Here is a 19,800-nt window from a genome sequence, read left to right on the forward strand (position 1 = left end):
TAAATTAAGTCAACATTCAGAGTTAGCAAGGTATCTTAAAAAGTAATTAAATCTTAGGGTACATTGCAGAACCATAATGTCACTTGCAAGATTGCCAGTTCTGGGCACATTTTATGAAAGATGTTGGTAAAGTGACTGCATTCAAAGAACAGAAGCCAGGGAACTTGAGGGGATTGGAAATTAAGTACTATGAGGTTCTACAGAAAGAGCTGGATATATTTATCATGGAGAAGAAAACTTAAAAGGGGTAAGAACAAATATGATATAACTAAAACTCAGGGTGGAATTGATTTTTTTCAAAGACTAACAGTAGACCCTTTGCTATAGATATGCAAATAAATATCAGAAAAAACTTCCAAACAATTGATGATCTAGAAATCATAGTAAATAATGAGGTTTGGGGAAATTTTCACCTAATATTTACGTGTTGTTTTTACTCAATTTGGCAGACATCAATGTAACAGATTTCAACAATACAACAAAAATTTAATATCATTTATATAATGGTTATAACTGATGTAAAATGACACAAATTATATATTTTGTATCATGCTTAAATGATGTAACATTTTATAAATACATTATATAATTTGTATAATAACATTCCTATAATGATGTATTTTACGATTTAATAGGTAACAGGAAGGAAATGACAAAGTCATCTTCTCCTGAACTCACCGTTAAATCAAAGTTTCAGTGTACCTGCATAATTCAGAAAGGCATCGATTTTGAATAAAAAATTATTCTGATTCACACAAATTTTAAGAATGTAACTCTTATGTAAGTTTTATCAATTTTCCTTACAGATGGGTCCAACACTGAATGATACCATCCCATCTTAATATCTTTAAAAGATATAAAATGTCTTTTATAATATGCATGCAGTACATGCTGTAGAGTTACCTTTTGGTTACTGCACATGTACAGTTAAACGCACATTAACAGAAACTATTTTCTGAAGTTATCTTTTAGACTGGTCTCAGCAGAGGTGTTAACAATGATAACACCTACCTGTTCTTCAGGTGGAATCCCTGTCTTCTCTCGTATTGACTGGATACTATTCAGAAACTATAATGGATGAAACAATGGAAAGCTATATTAATGCAGAGGAACAAGAAGCTACAGAAACCTATATTTGTTATCTTTGTCCTTTCTTTACCACACATCTGTATATATTTATTCAAATATCAATAGCATTTCTCTACCCCTCTACTCTTGATGCATTATCTGACATTCCAAAATCCCAATGAACCATTTCAAGCTATGTTGCATATAGACCAAAACTTCTGTAATAAAATTGTGAATTTTTTTTTTAATGGCTTTATTACAAAGCAAAATCACTGTCTCTAAAAGACGATGTGTAATTTGAAAGGAACAGGAAGTGCAATTGATGTATACTGGACAATATGAAATATTGATAGCTCCTGAAAGTTAATAGTAGCTTCAGTCCCATCTTGGTTGACCGTACACTTTGCAAATACAAAAGTCAGATTATCATTCTTACAACCTTAGTAAAAATTTCACTTTTCTCCTATGGTCAAAGCTGGGAAACCAAATCCTCACATGCCACAGCAAGAGCCGAGGTGGCGCAGTGGTTAAATGCAGCACTGCAGGCTACTTCAGCTGACTGCAGTTCTGCAGTTCGGCTGTTCAAATCTCACCAGCTCAGGGTTGACTCAGCCTTCCATCCTTCCGAGGTGGGTAAAATGAGGACCCGGATTGTTGGGGGCAATATGCTGACTCTGTAAACCACTTAGAGAGGGCTGAAAGCCCTATGAAGCGGTATATAAGTCTAACTGCTATAGCTATTGCTATTAGAACACAGCAATGAATCCTAATTTACAATTATTTTATATCAAGGGCTCACAGGAGATCATATTCTTTCATCTTTAGCAAAGTCTAAATATACGTATGTCATTGCAAGATTGTAACAATATCCCTAAGTAATTGTTCACTGAACCTTATCAATTAGCTCTGTGTCTCCTTGTTCAGCGCTTTAAGTTTGGAGACTCTGCCTACAGCTTTGATAAAAGAAATAAGGTAATATGACTGACTTATAATTTCACACATGCTGGAATCTAAAACTATCTAAATTATTCAAGAGTGGAATGCAATGGTGAAGACCATTCAAGGAACAGGAAGTAGTCCCCTTATGTGTGACAACAGAAGAGGGTGCTTGATTCTACCTCTGCCGTTGCTTCATTCTGCTTGCAGACAGTTTCCATGCCTCCTAATTTCCAGTGTCCATCCTCACTCACAAATACAGATGATAAGCAGATATTGTTGTGGGTTAGGTTTCCCTAATAGGTGTTTTTAAAAAGATAAAAAATACATAGTAAGACTGGGAATAGTTAAATATAAAACTCTTGTTAGTGCTAATTAGGTATCCTGAGACAACAAACCACAGAGGAACTTTTTATCCCACAGGAGAACTATAAAGGTGTGTTATGTCAGGCCAAGTTTATATTAATCAGTTTATTACTGACAGACGTCTGGACAAATAAAAAACAAAGGGCTAGAAAAAGAACGCAACCACCTCCATCAGGAAGCCTTTAGATTAATTTCATCATCCCTATTTAAAATACTGGTACCCTAAATTCTTGTTCACCTGTCTCCCAACCTCTAGCTTAGGTGAACATTATCCTGCCCTGCCCTAAAACCTGTAACAATTGTCAAAGCAATAGAGAAAATGTTTGATTGTAATAAAGCTGACTTCCAGCAACCCAATTAAAAATGGGTTTTTAATTGAAATAGAATACTTGACAATAAGATGGCTCCCTCTCCTGCAATACTATAACTGCTTATTCTTTCAAAGATCAAATATAATGAAAATATGATAGTGGCAATTAAATTCTAGTATTTAGATAAGATTGAAAAAAAAATATTCTGGAAATTATGAGAGTTTAGGGAATAGAATGGTATTTTGAATATCATTTTTGAACTCTCCTATTGGTTAGCTTGGGAGATAAATGATTGGCTCATGAGTTTTCTCAGCATTCCGAGGCTAACAAAAAGGATGATCAAAGGATGGATCCAGAACACAGACTGGAAACAAAATGATAACTGTGCTTCGGAGACATGCCCTAAATCAGGTCTATGAAAAATGCACATATATAAAAAGATGGCACAATGTGATTTATTTTTCATTAGGTGACACAAAATTACATTAAAAAACAAGAAAACTAAAGCAGTAAAAAGAAACATGTGACATTTGATACAGTAAATACAGTGTAATTAAAGTAAAAAAAACTAATAAAGCCTATCTCCATATGTCTCTCTCTTTATTTTGATTGGAAAGTGCTTAACTGCCGCACTCACCCTATCATGAAGAAATACAAGAGCCTGTAAAACATCATAGATTCCAGCACATATCTCTGAAGTAGAGAGAGCCTCCACGACCTTTTCCAGTGGTTGCACATGCTCTGTAACCAGGTGAATTCCATCTAATTCCACAGTACATGAAAGGAAGCGCAGAAGGCATGGGTGGCGTAAAGTTTTCAGGTGCTTTCAAAATGCAAACAAAACAATCAACTCAGTATGACATACATATATGCACACACTTCATATCCAATAGTGAAAAGGGAAAGACGACAAATAGTATACACTTCCTTGTCTATAGCATGATTTCCATATTGTTATTAAGCAAATTGAGTAGAATATTTGGACAAAATTAATTCTAGTTTGCTCTCTAGTAGTCAGAATTTCCAGCTATATATTTGTTTCAAAGTCTAGCCCCATACATAAAATGAGACAGAAAATCCCGGCACTCCAAAAGCATAATTTTAAATAACATCAAATAGGTGATGTACATGCAGGCTATCTACATTTTTCAATAAGTCTGTAATGTTTTTGAAGGCCAACTCACAAACAATTCTATGGACGTTTCAGTGTGTAGTGGCAAATACTCTATACCAGTGTTTCTCAACCATGGCAACTTGAAGTTGTCTGGACTTCAATTCCCAGAATTCTGGGAGTTGAAGTCTGGACATCTTCAAGTTGCCAAGGTTGAGAAACACTGCTCTATACAATATGGAAAATGTCTGCTATGATCCAAATAATGTAAATGCAGACACAAAATCAAAACCTTTAGGATTTCCCAAAGAACAGTTTTGACATTTACTTTTTGGAATTTGTCATAGCCTCTATTTGATATGTATAATAATTTTAGCTTACTTTTCTTAAAATAAATTCATATGCTTATTCCATATACTTAAAAAAATCTAAGAAAACTTAAAACGTTCCCAACTATATTAAAGAACATATTACAAGAACTAACACCCTGTGATCAGATCATGCATTTCTTTTTTAAAAAGAGAATAAAGTAAAGTAAAACAGGCACTAATAAAATTGCAATTGACAGAGCTTCTTTGAGCTCACCTGACCAGAAGGTGTTTAAAGTAATTTTGGAGACCACAGACAATGCAAATTGGAGAACAATATCACCTCTCTTTACTATAGCTATGTAAACCTGATGATGTCACCTAGTCATGAGGTAACAAGTTACCTAATAAAACATATTTAAGCAAACAACCAATACAATATAATACAATAGCAGAGTTGGAAGGGACCTTGGAGGTCTTCTAGTCCAACCCCCTGCCTAGGCAGGAAGCCCTATACTATATTTCAGACAAATGGCTATAAGAGAGTTCAGAAAGCACCAAGGACTGCACATATGCAAAATATTTTGAGATTGAAATGCCCAAATACTGAAACATCCCATTCAAATCCATTTTATCCCATGGACATTTTTTTGGTGAAAGATGAAAATAAATGCCAGAAACTGGCAAAAAAAATATCAACAATTGCAGTAACATCACTGTAGAATGATGCAAGTAGCCATAAATGTGAGCCATTAGCGAAATGCCCAAAATGTAATCCCATGACCAGAGTGGGGTATGTGTGTTAAAATTTTAACATTGAGTGATGGATAACTGATTGGGGGGTGGGGTGGAGTGTCGTAACTTTGAACAGTGGCTAAGTGACTAATCATTAAGCAAGTACTACCTGCATGTAAGAAAGTATATAATTTATTCTGCAATGCCTATAATTTTATTTATTTATCAATTAACTAAATAATAGCCAACCAATCTAGAACAGTTATGAATTAGCAATATTTTATCAGCCATAGTGATACATAAACAAAGGTCAAATCCTCAAATACCAACTCTGCCCCTATTTTAAGCACATTAAGCTCTGCCCCATATGGCATAACAATAGCACAACATAATGAACTTGCCTCTCACTGTAGTGTAAGCTTTCATTTCAGACAATGTTTTATTGTGCAAATGACAAACCAATCAATCTTGGTGCAAAATATATGGATAATTATCTGATACAGAAAATGGCAGTAGCAAAAAAGCAGCTATTAGTGATTTCCACAAAGCAATTCTGAGCCAAATAATTAGAAATGCCTTTTTTTTGGTAAAACAACTAGCCTGAATGTATTCACAAATTTCTCATGCAGTTATAAAACTTTCTAATTATACCTCACACAATTAAGTCATCAGTGCAAGATCTGTGTCAGTCAGCAACTATTATGTAAAATGGCCAGTTTCTACAAATATTCATTAGTGTCTGAGGCACTTATATTTATATGTCTAACCATTATCAATATTTTGTTCTTCCATGACTTGGCTTGAATGCAAATAGAATGTAAAATACTAAGCATAATATAATTGCTAATTTCTTGTGAAAATATAATCAGTTTTTTGTAAAACATTGTTTATATTTTAATGTTAATACAAACACAACAAATATATTCAATAAATTATAACAGAGCAATAAATTATAACAGAGCAACAAATTATAACACAGCAACAATGATCAAGTAAGTTATATGAAGTCAACCATATTACTGTCATAATACTGTCTATGGGGCTATACATACCATGGTATATCAGTAATCACTAAGAATTAAGCTAAATTTTACCTTTTGTACTGCCATTTCAAAGGCCATGTTTCTTTCCCCCCCATAAATTGCCCTTGAAATTTCTACTAAAAAGAAATTTCTATGCAAATAGTGATAATATAATAAATATTTAAATACCTTGGCAGCTCTGTTAACATTGTCTTCATTCTCTCTGTTGTAAACAAACACTGAAGCAAGTTTGTCATGCTGCAATATTGCTGAATAAATATTAACTCCAGAAGGTAGTGTAAATGAAGGTTCATCCACTGCATCACGCTTTAAAGCACTGTTCTCTGATCCCATTACCTAACTCAAGGTGTCTCGGAATATATTTTATAGTAGAAGCTTTAAAGAGAAATGATTTCAGACAAATTGGTCCCAGTTAGTGAAAAATTCCTTACATTCATCAGCATTTATAACAAATTGTGATTATGCCATAATACAAATCTTACAATTACACACTTAGTGTGAATCATTTGTACAATCCAGAAACCTATGTGTTGGTATTTACATGGTACACTCCCCATTCTCCACCATTTCCTTCTTTGTACAAAGCAGGGGGAACACAAGAAAAAAATAACTTTTCAAAACTCCTTTATGACAGATGTGAGATTAAAACTGAAAATATAAACCAATTAGCTACAGAGTAACTCATATTAATCAGAGTAGGTCTTCCAAGTTGATATACCTATGACTATACTGAAGTAACCTTAAGAAAAATGTTTAAATGTCTACCAATGTCTTGAACATAAACATTTCAAGTTTTTAAGTATATGTGTGTATCTTAAAGTAAACGTAACACTGTTACTGAGAACAATTTAACCAAAAACACTGATCTTGTACAGAATATGAAAAACGTTAAGTCAGTTGGTATGTACTACTGAACCTCTAAATGAACAGAAGCTGACACAGCCTCTAAATGGTACAAATTTAAATACAACAGTTCTAAAACACACTTTCACGTTAACTATGAAAGTATGCAAGAAAGAAAGATCAAGGTTTGGAAATGGTCTTCACAGTAACCAGATTTGAATACTGTTGAAAATCTATGGAGAACTTATATATATACAGGTAGTCCTCGACTTACAACCACAATTGAGTCCAGAATTTATGTTGCTAAGTGAGAAATTTGAGTTTTGCCCTATTTTGTGACCTTGCTTGCCACATTTGATGTTGATGAATTAGTCACACAGTTGTTGTGAATCTGGCTTCCCCGCTGACTTTGCTGAGCCCAGGACACTGTGACCGTCATAAACATGAACCAGTTGTCAAACATCTAAATGTAAATCATGTGACCATGGGGATGCTGCAATTGTCGTGTGAAAAATGGTCATATGTCACTTTTTTCAGTGCCATTGTAACTTTGAACAGTTACTAAATGAACTTTGGAAGCTGAGGGCTACTGTACAGTATAAGCAAAAAGACCAAATAATATTTTTGAGGTCTGAAAAGAAGGCAGAGGCAAACATAAACACTTTTAAGTCTCTTTAAGAAATGTGTAAAAACTCTTATTTCAGCTAGAGGAAGTTTACAAAGTAGTATTGAGTTTCCAAGATTTTGCATCTGTCCTTTAAATTATTTTCTTATTTTGAATTGGTAAGCAACTGCACATAAATAGTAGGTATATTCAAATTTGCAAAAAGATGTATTTAAATTTGTACCATGAAGGGGTAGAAACAGTGGAAAATAAAAAACAGAGAAAAAACTTCATTGGGTCTGACAGTGGTATAGGGAAAATTGAAAAGGGGGGGGGGATGTGTCCCAACAAAAGGAAATAAAAAGCAGACAAAAGATCTCACTGAGTTTGACAGTGGCATAAGGAAAACTGAAGAGGGGGGTTATGCCCCAACAAAGGGAAATACAAAATATTTCACTGGGTTTGACAGTGGCTTAGGGAAAATTGAAGAGGGTGGACATGTCAAAATAAAGAAAAGGGAGAAGACAGGAACAGAGAAGTAGGACAAAAGATTTACTAGGAAAAAAATCAGACAATTAGAAATTGTTATATGGGAAATATAAAGTTGAGATATGTGGTTTACTCCTATATATGATAATTAAACTGAGTTGCTAACTGATTGAATATGATAATGGAAAGAAAATTAAATAAAGGTTAAATATATGGTATATGGACAAATATGAAAGTGTTATGTGGAGAATGGAAAGTAGAGGTATGTGATTCACTTTTATACATGATAATTAAACTGAGTTGCGAATTGATTGAATATGACAATGGAAGAATAATTAAATATAGGTTAAAATATATGAAATATGGACACCTATAGAACTCTTAAGATAATGAGCAAAGTGAGGTGTGTACCACTTGTTATTTTACATAATAGATTAATGGAATTGTAATGAACACTGAACAGTAAGGATTGTTATTTAAAGACAATTAAGGGTAAGCTAAGTCAAGATATGGAAAAATGGAGGGGGAACATGAAATATACTTATAATGGAAAATAATTGAGATTATAAAGACAGAACTACAAATTTGGGGTGTGTAAGGATGCATAACTATCTAAATATAATGATGAGAAAGCTGGGAATCATAACCAGGTATACATCTCAGCCAAAAATAGGCTGGGTTTTTAATATATATATAAATATAATTACTATATACATAAACTTTTCTTTCCTTTTTTAAAAAAGGAGAAGGAAGATATATGTTAAAATTAAATATGCATATTGAAATGGAATTAAAAATACCATCAACAAAAAATGGAGCTCGCTCAGAGGCTGAAATACACCAAGTAAATGAGATGAAGAGTGCGAAGTAGAGGAGAGAGATAAGGGAAGAAGAGAGGGATAGGAGGGCAGAGGGAGGGAAGAGGAGGAGAGAAAGAAGGAGTGGAAAGGAGAGAGAAGAGAAGGAGAGAGGAGGGGAAAGTAGAGAAGAGAAGGATGACAGAGAAAAGAAAGGAGGTAGGTAAGAGGAGGAGAGAGGGAGAAGAAAGTAATGGATAGGGTACAAATACAGTGTATGGAGAGCAGAAGAGTCAATAATCGTTTCTGGGAGTTGATGGTAAGACGAACTGATATAAACATTTAACAATATAATATAATGTTAGTTATATAATAGTATAGATGTGGTTATTTGTTATGAAAATGAAAAAATAAAAACTTTATAAACAAATTGTAGACTATCATCTTTTCACCCAGGGAATCATGAAATATATCATTTGCCTTAACTGATTAAAGTGAAGGCAGAAAATCAGCAGAAAAAGAAGCTTTTAACTATTCATTTTTCCCCATACATACAATTTGGAGCAGAATCCCTTCAATGCAAATGGAAGGGAAGGATTGCAAAATTAACTGTAGAGGCAAGTAAACATATATTGAATAAGTTTATATATATAAACTGAAATAATCCATGTTACCACTGCTGGATTTGCTTTTCAGTTTAACATCAAAATCTCTATTCTACAGGCTTCCCAAATTTCTCTTTGACTGAAAAGAATGCAAACGTGTTCCACTATAGTAACTGAAGTTCATTTCACCATCAGTGACTGACCATATGAACTAAGGCCCTCTGGTGGTTGCTTATTTTTTATATTTACATTTTGGCAAAATTGTTTGGCTTTTCTTTCCTCCCTAGTCGTAGGCTTATACAATGGAAAAGGCACATTCATAGTATTCCAGATATTGTTAAAGAATATTTTCTGTACTTAAATTAGTCAATAAGAATTTGTTGCCAAAAAAACTACAAGTTTCCCTCGCGTTTACATTCCTCTTTGGCCATAGATTTTTATTTTATTTTTAATTTATATCTCCGATTATTTTTAGAAATAACTCAAGGCGGTGAACATATCCAACACACCATCTTCCTGCTATTGTCCCCGCAACAACCACCCAGTGAGGTGGATTGGGCTGATAGAGTGACTGGCCCAAAGCTACCCAGCAGCCTTTTCATAGCTAAAGTGTCACCTGAACTCATGATCTCTGGCTTTTTTGGCTGGTGCCTTAACCATTAAAATCAAACTGGGTCTCAATTTTAATGGGATTTGTTTGACTATTTGTTTAACTGTCTTCCTGTATCCCTTTAGAGCAGTGTTTCTCAACCTTGGCAACTTGAAGATGTCCGGACTTCAACTCCCAGAATTCCCCAGCCAGCGAATGCTGGCTGGGTAACTCTGGGAGTTGAAGTCCGGACATCTTCAAGTTGCCAAGGTTGAAAAACACTGCTTTAGAGCTAACGGTGGAAAACACAAAAGCACACATTGAAGTGATAAATAGTAAATGCAATGCACATAAATCACAGAAAAGTGAAAGTTTGGAGACTCAGAACAAAATTATTTTGACCACCACTGACTCCTTTCTTTAAAAAAAGTGAAGCAACACATTTAACCAGAAATACCAAAGCAGATTCATCATTCTTATTTTTTAATGTACGTGGCCCTCATTGCCATTGTGTGGCTCTAGATGGCTTACAACAGGCCATTTGAGCCGAGGCAGCGCAGTGGTTAGGGTGCAATACTGCAGGCCACTTCAGCTGACTGTTATCTGCAGTTCAGCGGGTCTAATCTCACCGGCTCAAAGGTTGACTCAGCCTTCCATCCTTCCGAGGTGGGTGAAATGAGGACCCAGACTGTGAGGGCGATATGCTGACTCTGTAAACCGCTTAGAGAGGGCTGAAAGCCCTATGAAGCGGTATATAAGTCTAACTGCTATTGCTATTGCTATTTATGTGTTCCCTGTTAACTCTCAGTATTTCATTCTGCTTCCTGGCTCAGCTATGTCACTCAGCTATTCACTGGATCATTCACTCACAGGGAAATATACAACCTATCTAAAAAGTTGCACAATGTGGCATGGCCCACTGTGAGAAGTTAAGGAACAGATGTTCTAGGCCAGTGTTTCTCAACTGGGAATTGGGAGTTGAAGTCCGGACATCTTCAAGTTGCCAAGGTTGAGAAACACTGGTTTAAATGTAACTACTGGAGTTTTTGTTCTTAGAGATGAATGAAAGTTGCCATATTGACTCCTTTCGTCCTTCCCATTGGCTACAGTAAGCAAGGACTGAAGCTTTCTGTTTTTTCACATCGTGCTTCAAATGCTAGAAAAAGTTAACAGTTCTCTTTAAAGACTTCTAGTTTTAAGTTTTAAATAATTAATTGTAAAATGAAATATTGGTGGTAACAGTTGTGACTAGGCCAGTGTTTCTCAACCTTGGCAACTTGAAGATGTCTGGACTTCAACTCCCAGAATTCTCCAGCCATGTTCTAGGCAGGGAAAGAAAATGTTTCCAACACAAACACTCAGAAGCGGGCCAGAAGACCATGAAATAGAGCAATATTAAGTCTGGGGAATTCTGGGAGTTGAAGTCCAGACATCTTCAAGTTGCCAAGGTTGAGAAACACTGTTCTAGGCAGAAAAAGAAAATGTTTCCAACACAAACACACAGAAGCGGGCCAGAAGACCATAAAATAAAGCAATATTAAGTCTGGGGAATTCTGGGAGTTGAAGTCCAGACATCTTCAAGTTGCCAAGGTTGAGGAACAAGATGTTCTAGGCAGAAAAAGAAAATGTTTCCAACACAAACACCCAGAAGCGGGCCAGAAGACCATGAAATAAAGCAATATTAAGTCTGGGGAATTCTGGGAGTTGAAGTCCAGACACCTTCAAGTTGCCAAGGTTGAGGAACACTGTTCTAGGCAGGGAAAGAAAATGTTTCCAACACAAACACACAGAAGCGGGCCAGAAGACCATGAAATAAAGCAATATTAAGCCTGTAACTCAATGTCAGATCATCAGACCTACTCTTAACATTTCAGAGGCGGACGAGCAGAAAGAGAAACTGACTGATTTGGTCCAATTGAACTCCACCGTCTATAAATGTGCGGCTTAATATTTAAAAGGTCACAGGACTCTCCGCCTTCACTGGAATAAAATTCTAGGACGATAAAAACTAAGCACTAATAACGTTGGGCTGCTCTCTTCCTTCGCTGAACGGCGCCTCAGCGCTGACGGCAGGCAGTCTGCTTACTGCATGGTAAGCAAATCGCCCGGACCGGGACCAGAACTCCCCCTGAAAAGACAACCGAGCCCCAATAGTTAATCCTTTCTCGGCAGCGTCGAGTGGAGCAATTACTCCCGGGACTGAGAAATCAAGCGCCCTTCTCCCGCCCCAGAATTGCCCGGGCTGTCACCGCCGTTTGGCTGCCGCCCTCTCACCTGCCACCCCGCCGAGGGGGAAAGGAAAGAACCGAGCTGCCCTCACCGCCCCGCTTCCTCCACAGCCACTTCCACAACAAGCGCTGAGGGAAGGGGAAGGCAAATTTCCGGCTTACGCAGACCATAGAATCGCACCGGAGGAGCCATTGACGCCCGCAAGATCGTCCTTCGCTCCGCGCTGTGGTCGCTGGCGCCATATTGGATGAGGGCAGGAGAGACTGGCAAGGGACGCTTAGTCCAGTGTTTCTCAACCTTGGCAACTTGAAGATGTCCGGACTTCAACTCCCAGAATTCCCCAGCCAGCGACTGGAGCGGGGCAGCGGGAGCTTGTGAACCGTGGAAATGTCGATGAATAAAAGAATGAATCAAAAATGCCGATTGGGAAGCTGTTGAAAACGCCGGTATGTCCATATTCAACTCTTGCCGCGCGTAATTTCTAATATATATATATATATATATTTGCCTTTGCATGGTGTGTAGGGGGACCGTCGTCTTATGATGGAAGAATATAGCAATAGCAATAGCAGTAGACTTATATACCGCTTCATAGGGCTTTCAGCCCTCTCTAAGCGGTTTACAGAGAGTCAGCATATTGCCCCCAACAATCCGGGTCCTCATTTTACCCACCTCGGAAGGATGGAAGGCTGAGTCAACCCTGAGCCGGTGAGATTTGAACCGCTGACCTGCTGATCTAGCAGTAGCCTGCAGTGCTGCATTTAACCACTGCGCCACCTCGGCTCTTCCTGGGATGAAATGGCGTTGTCCCCAAGGGCGCTTTTCACGCGGCTGCACTGGAGCGCTGTTCGTCGGTGTAAAAGCAGAAAAGTGCGCCAGCGGGAAGAACTGTGTGTCCGTGGGGTGTTTGTGAGGTGTGTGGGGGGGGTGTGGGTGTGTGTACACACACCATCACCCATATATATATACCATTACCCCACCCAGCTCCACCCACAACTCCACCCAGATGACACCCACCCACCATCACCAAGACCCACAGCCACACACCCCACTCAGTGTCATGCAAAATTGCTTCCAATTCAGATGAGATTATCTGTTTATATTACATACTGTTAGACATATAATTCACAAAATAAATAAACCACCTGGTGTGTGTGTGTGTGTACACCATCACCCATATATATATGTGTGTGTGTGTGTGTGTGTGTGTGTGTGTATGTATGTATACCATTACCCCACCCAGCTCCACCCACAACTCCACCCAGATGACACCCACCCACCATCACCAATCACCATGACCCACAGCCACACACCCCACTCAGTGTCATGCAAAGTTGCTTCCAATTCAGATGAGATTATCTGTTTATATTACATACTGTTAGACATATAATTCACAAAATAAATAAACCACCTGGGGTGTGTGTGTGTGAGAGTGAGTGTGTGTGAGTGAGTGAGTGAGAGAGAGAGAGAGCGAGAGAGAGAGAGGGAGGGAGAGAGAGAGCCAGTGGTGGGATTCAAATAATTTAACAACCGGTTCTCTGCCCTAATGACCAGCAGGGTAGGTGGGGCTTGATGGTCATGTGACTGGGTGGGCATGGCGAACTCAATGTCACTCATGTCAATGGGCGCTTTGCCTTAGCTGCTATAATGTAATAAACTTTAACCAGAGAGGCAGTTTCTGTAAGCAGGTCAATAAAGATTAGGCTAGAAACAACACCAGGATGTTTCCTTCCTGCCTTCCTTACAGGATTAGCCCTGTAAAGTGGGGAAAAAACAAAAGGAAATTTCTTCCAAAAACCGGTTCTCCCAACTGCTTAGAAAGTTACCAACGGGTTCTCCCAAATAGGTGAGAACTGGCTGAATCCCACAACTGGTTTGTACCCTTAACGTTACATATCTTCAAACCAGAGGAGTAGCTCTTCTTGGCGGTAGGGAGTGCCTCCTTTGAACCCCTGGCCCTTGGGACTGCTGCTGTTGGTTCTGTGATCCCCATGGGTTGCAGCAAATGAGCCCTTCCCTCTGCTTCTCCTGTCATCCATGGCAACAGAATAAGCAGGGAATACAGCCCCTCCTCCCCCCCCCTTCTGCTTCGCTTGCAAAGTGTGGCTACGTGAAGGAGGGCGAAAGTAGGAGGGAGGGAGGGAGGGAGGAATGCTGTAGATAATGATGTAATTTCAGGGAAGCTTTTCTCCCCCATCTTTGCCACAAGGGGAAGAAAGTGGGGAAGGATACTGTTCTGACACCCTCCTCCGTCCAATAACGAATGCCAAGACAAGCTTAACTGGAATGTACTTTAATAGCAAGACACCAAGACCTTGGTGGCTGAAAGCCAAGCAGAACAAACAGATAAGGACCTTGGCAGCAACTCAGACAAACTCAGGCAGCAATAAACACAGATAAGGCGTGGCAGCAATCCAGCCTGCCAAGCTCCCAGTAATGTCCTCCGACATTCAATCCTGCGTTGACTTCTGCAAAGAGGGGCATGTGCACCAGTAGCTTTTTATAGTCTGGTGAGGAGCCTAATGACCATCAGCTGAGCACAATCACCTCCTGTAATTGCGTAATTGTTCCTGACGCCTAGTAGCTCTTCGATGGCGTGCATCCAGGAACAATTCACTACTGGCCTCCGGCTCACTCTCCCTTGTCTCCTCCCCACTGGTCCAAGGCTCAGGTGCCTCCTGGTGGCCAACCAGCCTCTCTGCACCCTGCTCGGAGTCGGAACCCTATCCAGGGTCCTCCACATCCTCCGGAGCCGACTCATAGGGCCCCTCGCTGTCGGAGTCTGGTGGCAGCTCCAACGGCTTCTGCTGGGCCACAACAGATACCAGATATGTATTGTGACACCTTTGGATCTACTGGTGAAAGGCCTTTGGCAGGGGTGGGATGGGAGTAGTGCACCCATCCAAACTCTACTTCCCCAGTCAGCTATCTTGTTCGTTCTTCTTCAGTAACTTAAGAGGGTTGCAAGTGAAGAACATTGGTTTGCAGTGGTTCTCCTTCTTCCAGGGCCAGTTCCAATTGTGTTTGTGGGCAAGATAATGGGCACTTTAAGTATAAGTCTTAGATATTAGTTTGGAGCAACTCAGGGGAATTATTCCTGCCTTAAAAAAAAAAAACCACCTGAACTTTGTGCAATTTTGGGGCTAAGATTTTACTTCAAAACAATTTTAAAGCAGCCCATATTAATTTACCTCCTTTAATAAAATAGAACCCACCTGCAATGTGTTAGAGGTTGATTTTTAGGAAGAAAATATTTTTTTTAAAAAAATAGCATAGTTTTTAGTTCATGATTTAATTTTTTTACTTTGGGAACTGTTGTGGCCCAGCAGAAGCTGTTGGAGCTGCCACGAGACTCCGACAGCGAGGGGCCCTATGAGTCGGCCCTGGAGGATGTGGAGGACCCTGGACAGGGTTCCGACTACGAGCAGGGCGCAGAGAGACTGGTTGGCCACCAGGTGGCGCCTGAGCCTTGGATCAGTGGAGAGGAGACAAGAGTGATCCAGAAACCACCTGTGAGTTGTTCCAGGATGCACACCGTCGAAGGGCTACCCTGCGTCAAGAACAACTATGTAATTACAGGAGGTAATTATGCTCAGTTGATGGTCATTAAGCTCCTCTCCTAGACTATAAAAGAGACTGCCCTTCTTGCAGAAGTCAACATTTGACTAAAGAGAAACAAACTTGGCAGGCTGGATTGCTGCCAGAGTTTGTTTGCATTGCTGCCAAGGTTTGTCGGACTTGCTGCCAAAGTCCTTATCTGTTTATTTGGCTTTCAGCCACCGAGAGTCTGGTCTTGTTATTAAAAGACATTCCATTTTACGCTTGTCTCGGCTTCCGTTACTGGACGGAGGAGAGGGTCAGAACAGGGAACTACCTGGAAAACTTCAGCTATGTCATATACAAATGAAGTATCTATGTAATTTATAATTTTGGGATTACATTAACATCATTTTTTGTTTTAACTATTTAAATATTAAAGTAATCCAACATTTAAAATTTAAGCCTGGACTTTCTTTTTTTCAAGAGTGAACTTCCCCAAACGGATGTTATTGCTATTTGAACTGTGTCAAGAACTGCAGCACAGATCCTATGTAATAGTTGCTTTGAAATAAGTTTCCGTTGAGAATGTCTACTCCGGATGTCAGAAATCTGTGGCTCCAGAGCCGCATACGGCTCTTTGGGCCCTCTGCTATGGCTCCATAAGGTGATTGCACTGGCCCGTCCCTCGTCCTCCCATCTCAGTCACTCTTTGCGTTGCCTGACGAAGTAAGGATGACAGTGGAGAACAGTGGAGAACGGACCAGTGGCCGGGGCTGGTTCTCCAGCGCCTCACTCTTGCTGGAGCTTCTTTCAGCCCTTGTTGGTGATGGGTGTGCCTCAGGGGTGGGTTTCTCGCCCCGTTCCAACCGGTTCAGTTGGAACGAGGCCGGTGGCGTCCTCGCGCACGCGTGCAGCACACGCATGCGTACTAGCATCTGTGCGATGCTCCAGCTGCTCCTGGAGGATCGCGCAGGCGCTGTATGCATCCTGCACATGCGTGGAAGTGCAGAATTCATCAAAACCGGGTAAGGAGCTGGCGCGGGGGTGGGGGCTTCACCGTTCCCAGAAGTTACTTACTTCCGGGTTCGGCGACCAACCGGATCGCAGGGACCGCCGCGAACCGGTTGAAACCCACCACTGGTGTGCCTCAGTCGCTTGGGGAGATGTACAACCTGCTTGCTCTCCTCCCTGAGACATTGGCCCAACTTGGGTGTGACCAACACTGGTCTTGCTAACACGAGGGCTGGCAGGGTGGGAATGGGATCCCAGAGGATGGGACAAAGGAAAGGGGGATGGTCCTTCAGTGCCCAGCTGCAGCTTTAAAACTTGCACGGGGGACTTTTGCTGCCTAGAGTGGCCAGGCTCAGCCAAAGCGCAGCAGAGGCGCACATGGGGTAGGCAGCCGCTCACTTGAGAGTTTTCCTGCTCCTGCGCACTCTCCTGGCCCAGCCACATCCAGCCAGGAGGGGGAGGAAGAGGGTCGCCCAAAGGGAAGCCTCTGCTGCAGCTCATGCTCATTCGTCAGCCAGCCTGGATTTCCAAAAAGTTCCTAAGAAGACAGAAAAGGAGCAGCGAAGAGCCCAAGGGGAAATCGCCAGGTTGGCCCAGAGAGGGGAGACACACAGAGAGAAATACACAGAGAGAGGGGGGGGGGAGATAGGGAGGGGAGAGACATAGAGAGGAGGGGGAAGATAGGGAGGGGGGGAGAGATAGAGATAGAGGGAGTAGATACAGGGAAAGGGAGAGAAAGGTACAGAGGGGAGGAGAGGGGAAGATATTGAGAGGGGGAGATACAGAGAAGGGAGAGACGTAGCGAGATACAGAGAAGGAGAGAGGGGGGTGTCAAAAGGGTTTTATGGTTCCTGGTGTTTTTTAACAACCAGCTCTCTGCCCTAATGACTGGCTGGGTAGCCGTGGCTAGGGAATCATGGGTGGGAGTGACGTCGAGTTGGCCATGCCAACCCAGGTTTTGTGGCTCCCGATGTTTTCTCTGGGAAACGGGTCCAAATGGCTTTTGAGTGTTTAAGAGTGCAGACCTCTAGTCCACTCTGTAACAATGCATTTATCTACAGTTCAGGCAGGCATAACGTCCTTGAAATCAAGTCCAAAAACTGTAATACAACATATGCTACGGCCAATATTCTTTTCGGATTGAAAAATAAAGGGCTATCAAGACGTTAGCAGTCCCTTAGAAAATGACTATTAAATGAAGAAGAGGGAAAAAGATTTTGAAGACAAAAAGGGACAATGTATTATATGACATTTCCATCAGCACCTTTCCCCCCCCAATGAAATTTAACTAAGTATCCTATACCTCAGGAAAATAAATTTGGCTGAGTCTGTCTCAACTGTGACCCCAGTAACAAATAAGCTTAGAAAAAATATTTTGATGCCAATTTAATTCTCTTTGTTAAGATTGAATCGCTTTTGAAATGTTCCAGCCTTATCACTATTCAACCTGCCAAAGAACTGGGGGGGGGGGGGGGAAAGGTGAGAAAGATTGCAAAAGCTCCAGGGAGACTCTGAGAGCCAAGAACCCACCAAGGCCACTGAGGGTCGAGGTGGCGCAGTGGTTAGGGTGCAGTACTGCAGGCCACTTCAGCTGACTGTTATCTGCAGTTCAGCGGTTCTAATCTCACCGGCTCAGGGTTGACTCAGCCTTCCATCCTTCCGAGGTGGGTAAAATGAGGACCCGGATTGTTGGGGGCGATATGCTGACTCTGTAAACCGCTTAGAGAGGGCTGAAAGCCCTATGAAGCGGTATATAAGTCTAACTGCTATTGCTATTGCTATTGATGCAGGTATCCGACAAAGAAGTTAACTGTTCTCCAAAGGTCAATTCATAATTGGACAATGTGAACATCCATGGGTGGGGAAAGGGTGAAGCCACTGTTTAATCATGAAACCATTGTGCAGGAAAAACCAGAGCTGGTTTTGATTCTTCAGTGCCGAAATGGTGTATTCAATAAAGTTATACTTTTGGGATTACAAAATTCCTGAGAGTGCTTGCTTCTTTTGGGTTCGCTAGTCAGACCATTGACCTCCTTCCGCAACAACAAATCCAAAGTGCTGTAAAAGGTCTACATGGGGCTGCCCTTGAAGAGCATCCAGCGACTTCAGCTAGTCCAGAATGCGGCCGCGCGAGTGATTGTGGGTGCACCTCGGTTCGCCCACATAACACCTATCCTCCGCGAGCTGCGCTGGCTACCTGTTGATCTCCGGGTGCGCTTCAAGGTGCTACTTACCACCTACAAAGCCCTTCATGGTAGTGGATCTGGGTACTTGAGAGACCGCCTCCTGCCAATTACCTCCTCGCGACCCATTAGATCGCATAGATTGGGCCTCCTCCGAGTTCCATCTGCCAGTCAGTGTCGACTGGCAACTACGCGGAGGAGAGCCTTTTCAGTAGCAGCTCCGACCTTTTGGAATGATCTCCCCGTGGAGATTCGTACCCTCACCACCCTCCAGACCTTCTGCACAGCCCTCAAGATCTGGCTATCCCGTCAGGCCTGGGGTTAAAGATTATAATCCATCCCCGCCCGAATGATGAATGTTGCTTTATTCTTTTAATTATGTATTGTCCTATATGTCATTGTATGTTTCCCCTTCCTATATAAGTTGTAAGCCGCCCTGAGTCCCCTCAGGGAAAAGGGCGGCCTATAAATAAACTTAAACAAACAACAAACAAATGTAGAATGTTATTATTTTCTTAATTTCTTTTTTTCTCTTTAGACTGTGTTTGTTAGAAATCCATACCGTGTACGGGTTCTGGGAAGTCGAGGGGGGGGAAGGAGGAGGGTTGGGGGGGAGGGGGGAGGGAGGGAGGGGTATATATTAGGCTAGACAAGAAAAAAAAAAGAAATTCCGTTTTTCTTTTTGTTCATGTTTATGAGATGTTAAATTGAGAGACTTTGGCCTGCACAAAAGATACATGAGTTTTCCTTTCACAATACATGACTACTCTTCTAGAGAGAATGAATGCAAAACTGAACATCCGAGGCACTTCTTCCCCAACCTCGGTGCCATGAATATTTTCAGACAGTGTGCCAAAACTGGCTAGGATTGTAGGAGTTGCAATTGCAACAAATTTAGAAGGTGCCAGTTTGAAAAACTGTGATCTAGACCAGGGTTTCTCAACCTTGGGCACTTGAAGATGTCTGGACTTCAACTCCCAGAATTCCCCAGCCAGCATTCGCTGGCTGGGGAATTCTGGGAGTTGAAGTCCG

At 40.9% G+C, this 19,800-nt stretch overlaps 1 protein-coding gene across 2 annotated transcripts in view; it reads right to left on the minus strand.

The window, feature by feature from the left end:
• Positions 1-12,214, minus strand: part of SCYL3 (SCY1 like pseudokinase 3) — a 33,146-nt gene extending 20,932 nt beyond the window's left edge. For both annotated transcript variants that reach the window (XM_087726656.1, XM_087726655.1), the window contains exons 1-5: positions 12,080-12,214; positions 6,047-6,253; positions 3,319-3,504; positions 2,187-2,300; positions 1,012-1,068 (exon numbers count right to left, since the gene is read on the minus strand). In XM_087726656.1, the coding sequence (XP_087582782.1) occupies positions 1,012-1,068; positions 2,187-2,300; positions 3,319-3,504; positions 6,047-6,211 (522 nt within the window). In that variant the 5' untranslated portion in view covers positions 6,212-6,253; positions 12,080-12,214. The remainder of the gene's footprint in view (positions 1-1,011; positions 1,069-2,186; positions 2,301-3,318; positions 3,505-6,046; positions 6,254-12,079) is intronic.
• Between the last annotated feature and the right edge of the window lie 7,586 nt (positions 12,215-19,800).

Source organism: Thamnophis sirtalis, unplaced genomic scaffold (genome assembly GCF_051295495.1).
Source record: "Thamnophis sirtalis isolate CommonGarterSnake01/CBP01778 unplaced genomic scaffold, rThaSir2_p1.2 scaffold_12, whole genome shotgun sequence".
Lineage (NCBI taxonomy): Eukaryota > Metazoa > Chordata > Lepidosauria > Squamata > Natricidae > Thamnophis > Thamnophis sirtalis.